At 61.0% G+C, this 7011-nt stretch overlaps 1 protein-coding gene across 1 annotated transcript in view; it reads left to right on the top strand.

The window, feature by feature from the left end:
* TINAGL1 (tubulointerstitial nephritis antigen like 1) overlaps window positions 1-4984 on the top strand; it is a 31181-nt gene extending 26197 nt beyond the window's left edge. The window contains exons 11-12 of the mRNA XM_024199261.3: window positions 793-838; window positions 1539-4984. Of these exons, the coding sequence (XP_024055029.1) occupies window positions 793-838; window positions 1539-1682 (190 nt within the window). The 3' untranslated portion in view covers window positions 1683-4984. The remainder of the gene's footprint in view (window positions 1-792; window positions 839-1538) is intronic.
* The last annotated feature ends 2027 nt before the right edge of the window (window positions 4985-7011 follow it).

Raw genomic sequence — 7011 nt, 5'->3', positions numbered from 1 at the left:
CTGGGAGTGGGGGGCACCGGCCGAGCTGTGTAGGGGAAGGTTGCCCAGCACTTGCCCCCTCTGTTCCTGGTTCTCACATCCCTTAGCACGTGACTCCCCCTCCCCACTGCTAACTCTGCCTGGCCTGGCTCCAGGAGCGAGCTTGACCCTTAGGCGGGAGCCGTGACCTCAGGGCTCCATGCCATCTCCGCGAGCCAGGAAACCGGCAAAGCTAAACAAACCCCTGGCCCCAGGACCCCTCCAGCCTGCGACCCAAACCGGTGAAATGACAGTAAACTGAGTGTCGCCGTGGTTACCGGTTCCAACACCAGGAGCAAAACAGTCCCCGAGGCAACAGCCCGGCTGGGGACTGAAGGAAAAACCTGACGCCCTGAGCAAGCCCCGGGCAGGCAAGTGAGGAGCAGGCGGCTCCTTCTCCCTTGTGTTCTCTCCATCTGCTCACGGGAGAGTCGCGGAAACGAACCAGCCGGCCAGGTCCTGAGCCCAGCCCCAGGGAGCGGAGTGGAGCGGCGCCAGGTTTCCACGCAGTTTGGAACCACGACCGAGCGCGTGATGGGAGAGGGGGGCTCCTGAGTGGGCTCGCCCTGGGACACAAGGCAAGGGTTGGACGGCTCCAGGGGACTGGGCCAAGTCTTCATTCCCCCCCCCCTTGGGTTTGCTCAAGGGTGGGGCACATGAAAAGGGAGGACTCAGATGAGCTGGATCCGCTGGGGCTGGGGCTGTGAGGCTCCAAGCCTGACCCAGAACCAGACCCCCGCCTCTAAACATCTGTTCCTTTTGATCCTGCCGCAGGTGGGGAGAAGAGAGGACGCCCCAGGGGCAGACTCAGAAGTACTGGGTGAGTGTTGCGTGGCAATGAAACACCCCTGTAATCGCAGCCCACCTGCACTGGGGGCTGCGTGGGTAGGGTGGAGAGTGGTGGGAGGGTTAGCGTCCCACCGGTGCTGCGCGGCTTCCTGAGTCCTGGTGACACTGCAGAGGTGCCATCAACCCCCCCAGGCCATGTGCCCTCAGCATGGGGCCAGTCCTCAAGCTACCGTCCTGAGGCTGGCTGCAGATCTCACCCGTGGGCAGGGGGTTTTGTTGTGTCCTGGGGCACTAGAAGCCAGACATGGGCACGCTAAGGCTCAGGATTGAGATCAGGAGCCAGCAGTTCGATTCAGCGTGTGACTGGGCTGCGGGTCTCCCCAGGACAGACCGGCGAGGCCCAGCTGGCATGGGCTGCGGCTGGCGCAGAACCGGAGATGGAGCCATTGCGGGGCAGCCTCTTCCGTTGTTCCAAACTTTGGGTCAGAACCAGGGAAGGGAAGGGGTGCTTTCCAGGGCACTGCTGTGTGCGTGTGCGGCTGGCTGGCTGTGTGCGTGTGTCTGTCTGTGCGTGAGTGCATCTGGCTGTGTGCGTCTGTCTGTCTGTGTGTGCACGCGTCTGTCTGTCTGGCTGTATGCGTGCGTCTGGCTGGCTGTGTCCTTGTACACACATGCTACACACAGACTCAGCTGCTAATGTCTTTTAACGTCTTTTTCTGGCCTCCCTGCAGGTGGCTGCGAACTCCTGGGGCAAGCACTGGGGAGAGGGCGGCTACTTCCGCATCGCCCGGGGCGCCAACGAGTGCGAGATCGAGACCTTCGTGGTGGGCGTCTGGGGCCGCGTCAGCATGGAGGACATGCGGCGCCGGAAGTGAGCCAGCCGGGTGGCCCCGCATGGCACGGGGAGACCGTTCCTCCCACAGCCCCGACGTGCTCCATGAAGCCCAAGTGTGATCTGGACCCAGCCACAGGCACCTGCAGCAGACTCTGGCTCCGTCGCTACCCCCAAGGGACCCCGAAGGATCCCCAGCCGGCCACCGTCCTCTCCCAGGACTACGTAGGGCTCTGGGAGGCCTGGCACCCCGGGGGCCTGGGAGGATCCCTGAGGACTCATGGAGCTGCCACCAAGGAATGTCTTCATAGCACGGGCCTCACTCTCTCCTGGTAACGGACCCTCGGCCCTGACCAGTCCCTAGCTGGAGACGTGCTGGGACCCCCAGGCCTGGTCCCCTCTGGGATGCGCTTTAGTGAGGACAGGGCCCTGTTTACACTACTCGAGTGGGGTTTTGGGCTGCGGCTTCTGCTGTGGGGCTGGGGTGTCTTGGGCCCCGCCGTGTGGAAATCAGATTGGTCTGTCACCCCACCCTTTTGGGAACCCTGCCGCCGCCTTCGGGGCCCCCATTGTCCCAGCCCCGCCACCCATGGCTGGGCTTTTCCCCAGAGATACGGAGGGGGCCCTAGGGCTTCCTGGACCCCCAGCTCTCCAGAGACCAACCTGTAGTTAACCCTTTCATCTCCCCAGGGGCAAGCTGCCTGGCCCTTGTGCAGAGCTCACGGGGTGCCACTGAGCCACGCCTTTATCACCCCAGTGGCAGGGTGTTTGCCCCTTTGCCCCCTGCCAGCGGGCGAGGAGGTGGCACAGCCAGCACTAGGAGCCCCAGCCTTTCCGGAGAGCCTCCCGCGTTAGCAGGGAGCTGGGTCTCCAGGGGTTACCACCAGCCACGCGGCCTGGATGGAGCTGGGCCGGGGCAGGAGAGTAACTGACGTGCTGCTGTTCTTCACCCTGGTCATCTCTAGCTTTCCCATCATCCTAGAGGTCCCCTCCCCTGCGCCCCTGGGAGCCCACTCTGGTCTCCCACCCAGTCCCACTGCAGTCCCCACAGGATCTCCGACCAACTTCCCAATTTCCCACACACCCCATCCCCCCGCCCTTCCACAGCCCCCTGCTCTGAGCCTCAGCGTCTCGCCTCCAAACGACCCCCGTCTCGCGCGGAGCCCTGTTGGAACCCGGGCAAGGCTGGCTTTCTGCTGACACCGAGGCCGCGGTGCGCTGGCCCGTAGCTTATATGTGCTGAGCACTTGAAAGTGCGTCCCCAGCCCCCTGGCTTTTCACCACGGCCCCACGCTTTGTACGGGCCGGCAGGGTCTTAGTGCCTAATCCCGGCCTGGCTAAACAGGCCATTGTTGGGCGCCGGAGGTCGCTCGGATGTTTGCGCTCTATGCCCTCGCTGGCGCTGTCAGCGGCGCGGCCCGAGTCGTGACAGTAAGCTGCAGCCTTTCATGTCAAAGAGGCAGAGGATTGTTAAACCAGCCCTGTGCTTCCGCCTGACCGGAGCGGCGGGACGGGGAGGGGGTCTTAGAACTGCCTGCTCCCGCAGAGGAGCCAGGCACCGCTCCAAGAGTGGGAACCTGGGGGGCCAGGCACCGGACTGGCCGCAGGGGCAGAGAGATCAACGCAAAGGCTGGGGTGGAGAGCTGCGCTGGGGTGGGCGGGGGCAGGATGGAGGGGGGACGCAGCGCCCTCCTGCACTGGTCTCTGGGGCAGGCCTGCAGGGAGGGGAGTCTGGCTTGGATTCTGGTTCCTCCCTGGGGTGGATGCTCTACCAGCAAAGTAACCAGCTAGGAAACCTTCCCCCGCTCCCTGCCTGCTGCCATACGTCCCCCCACTGCCGCTCCAGTTCCCCGCGGGCCGCTCTCTGCCCCGGCTGGGCAGCCCTGGAATTACTGTTTGGCTCCAAAGGGCTCTGTGAGCCCCAATGAAGAGGCAGCTCTCTGCGCTGATGCAGGGCAGCAGACGCCCGTCAGCGTCAGGGGTGATTGGCTCCGGGGCGGAGAAGGAGCAAAACGAAATGGGACCCCTGGCTCGATCCAGGGCAGAAACCCAGTGTCTGACACACGGCATTGCTGTGGCAAACTCTCTCCCAGGCCCTGGTGTGCGTTTCCTCTCCCCTCCGTGATGCTACCCAGGCTGGACGGCTTGTCCTGCCTAGGCCTCCTTACCCACTTGGATTTATTTTGCCCTCTCCGCCCAGCTGCTGCCCCCTTTCAGCAAATCCCCATTGTCCAGCTCAGAGCTTAGCTGCAAAAAACATCAAAAACTGTGAAATCCTTCCCCTGCTCCGTGCCCATCCCTCCGGCTTCCTGGCTGCGCTCGGATCTGTTTCTCCTTGTTCAAGAAGCGGCGTTGAAGTTAAGGGCCGAGCCAGCTCTTCTCTCAAGGCCTTGAGCCTTTAAAGAGCGCTGTGTGAGAGCCCGTGCAACACCCCCTTCCCGTGTGCACAGCCAACCGGGCCTTTGTGTTTTGCACAAGCGGGCGTTGCTCACTAGGGGATGGAATTTGCCCCTGTGCAGACTTGGTAGCGCACAGCCTCTGATCACTTGAGCCTTGTACTGGCCTGGGGTGAATGTCACACAAGGGGCATTTGTGCCTTTAACGCCTGTGTCTTAGTTATGGATCCAGATAACACAGGGCCCCAAAGGAATGGTGTTCTTCCACCTGCCGCGCAGCTGGCTTCAGGCCAGGATTCTCCGCCGGGGTAGCTCGGTGCTGCGCCCGGCTGGGAGCTGTCTCAGCGTAAAGCCGTACGACTCCGGAGTGTAATCTAAACTTCTCCCCAGCCTGTCACTTTCCAGGACAGGCACCGAATCTGCCTTTTCCCTGTGGTGCTAACGGGCCCAGCGCAGGAAAATGTCCATTACCAAGGGCCTTGATTTGGGGAATTTATCCTTCCGTTGATGTCAGTGGCAAAGCCCTCCTCCCCCCCACACACCCTTTGACTTCAGTGGGAGCTGGATCAGGGCCACTGGTAGATAATGTTACATGTTGCAATGTTTGCTTATGTACTCACAGCTTTGTCCAGGATCAGGGGAGGGAGGCACTCTGTGTGTCTCTCTCTCCTGATCCAAAGGGTAGTTGCTCTCAGACCAACGTCCCTGTCCACGCGTCAGCGAGGAGAGCTGGTGTCCGAGATGTGGCAGAGGCTTTGTCAGGACAATCGGGGTCCTGAGACTGCACTGGCCAGGCTGAACAGTGAGTCTGTAGCCAAAGACAAAACAAGCCCACAATCTACCTGCCTAGCTAGCGGTCGGGCTGTCCGGAGGGGTTGTATTGTAAGAGTCTTTTGTATTTATTGTGCTTTTTATTATTTGTACATAAATTTATTGAAGCCTCTCACCAGCACAACTGTGTCTTTCTTGCCCACAAAGTGGGCCTGTTTTCCATTGGTTACTGCTGGCTATCCCTGGGGGTCATTAGCCAGCTCCATCCTGGCTGAGCCATCGATTCAGAGGTGGTAAAGCCAGAAGGGACCGTTATGAGCAGCTAGTCTGACTGTTACGGAGTTTGGGGGAGACAAGGCCCTGCACCCCCGGCTTTCTGTGATTTACCATGACTCTCAGCCTGCCAGTAAAACAGAAGGTTTATTTAGACGACAGGAACACAGTCCAAGACAGGTCTTGCAAGTACAGACAACAGGACCCCCCCCTCAGTCAGGTCCATCTTGAGGGGGGAGCCCAGGGAGGCCAGAGCCCCGTCTGGGATGCCCTCCATTTTCCCAGCCAGCTCCAAACTGAAAACTCTTCAGCCCCTCCTCTCCCTTTGTCTTCTTCCGGGGCCAGGAGGCCACCTGATCTTTTTGTTCTCCAACACCTTTAGTTGGCACCTTTGCAGAGGCGGGGCCCAGGCCATCAGGAGACAGGGTGTCGGCCATTCTCTGTGCAGACACCATCACACTGGCCCCGTAGGGCTCTGCAACATTCACACACCCCTAGACACTCGAGAAATGCATTGGGGAAACTGAGGCACCCACACAGCACTCAGAGAAAACATTAAGACCATTCCCACTTTGTCACACTGACCTTCTGTGTAGCCCATCGCATAGAGCTCACCTGATGACGGCTGAATCAAGGCCCTATCTCACAGCTGAGCAAGAGCACGTTTTAGAAAGACACCCCCGCGCCCCCGTTTGATTTACAGCCTACAAGCAATGGAGCCTCCCCTCTGCCCCCTGGTACATGCCATCGGTTAATCACCTTTGGTGTTAAAAATCAGTGCCTGAATGTGTCTGGCTTCATCTTCCAGTCGGTGCATCTCGTTCTACCTCTGTCTGCTGCAATATAGGGCACACGCCTACCTCGAACGGGCAACTGTCAGTTCCCCTAAAGCCAGATCGTTCCATAATTGTCCATCGGGAAGGTTCCTTGCGCCTTCCTCTGACCCAGCTGGTACTGGCTATTATTAGCAACGAGATACCAGCTTGGTTGCCTCCCCGCCCCCCAGTCTGACAAGGCTTGTGTCCCTCGGTTAGCTGGGTCATTGGCATTCTTGGCTCATGGAAACGGCCCATGGTTTTGCTGGGCGCTGCTCTTGGGGCTCGACGCTTGCTGGTGCTCTGAACAGCTGCAGGGCTGTAGGCGGTGAGAAGCGGCTGCTGAGCAGACAGTGGGCTTGGCCTACCCTGCAGGGGGGCGCTGCATGCGGGTGAGGAGGAGGAGGGAAGAGCCTTGTTTAACCATCAGTGGCCGTGGCTCGTGGGAAGCCTGGTATTAGGACAGCCCCGTGGGGAGCTCAAAGGTGCCAGGGGGAGACTGGAGCCTTTTCTCCCCTGCTCCCCTTATCCCTGGGGTGAAGGCATGTCTGGCTCTACCTGTCCCGTGACGTGGCACCGCGTGCTTTCCCTGTGGGCCAAGCTGCAGGCGCTCCGGCCCAGGCTTGGGCAGGCACAGAGTCTGCCCCCTGTGCAGCCGTGCGGGAGACCTCTCCCCAGCACCCGAGCCCTCAGTACCCAGCGGCGCAGCGCAGCCCCTCACCGGGGCCTCGCGCCGCCCTGCAGCACCAATGAGCAGCGTTTCCTTTTGCAGCTCCTACTCTGTCCGTGGATTTTCCACTCCGCTCTCCCCTGGTTCCTGGCCGTGATTGTTCTCCGCAGCCTGGCAAGCGCCCCAGGCCTGACGCAGGGAATTCTTCACATGGCTGCGTGGCTGCAGCTACGAAGGCAAAGCTGCCGGCTTCCTGCCTCATTAACCCCCCTGCAGGTGGCGGAGTCCCCCCTCGGTGCGCCAGAGGCTGGTGCTGGCTGAAGCCACCAGAATCGGAGACCTCCTGGACTATGACGGAGGACTGGGTGGATCCCCGACAGGGCCGGCTCCAGGCACCAGGCACCCAAGCTGGTGCTTGGGACGGCACCTGGAGGGGGGCGGCGGCGG

This window comes from Terrapene carolina, unplaced genomic scaffold, assembly GCF_002925995.2.
Source record: "Terrapene carolina triunguis isolate 2854851 unplaced genomic scaffold, T_m_triunguis-2.0 Scaffold236, whole genome shotgun sequence".
In the NCBI taxonomy this organism is placed as follows: domain Eukaryota; kingdom Metazoa; phylum Chordata; order Testudines; family Emydidae; genus Terrapene; species Terrapene triunguis.
Note: the sequence above shows the minus strand (reverse complement) of the source record. Positions and strands in the feature narration are given on the sequence as shown.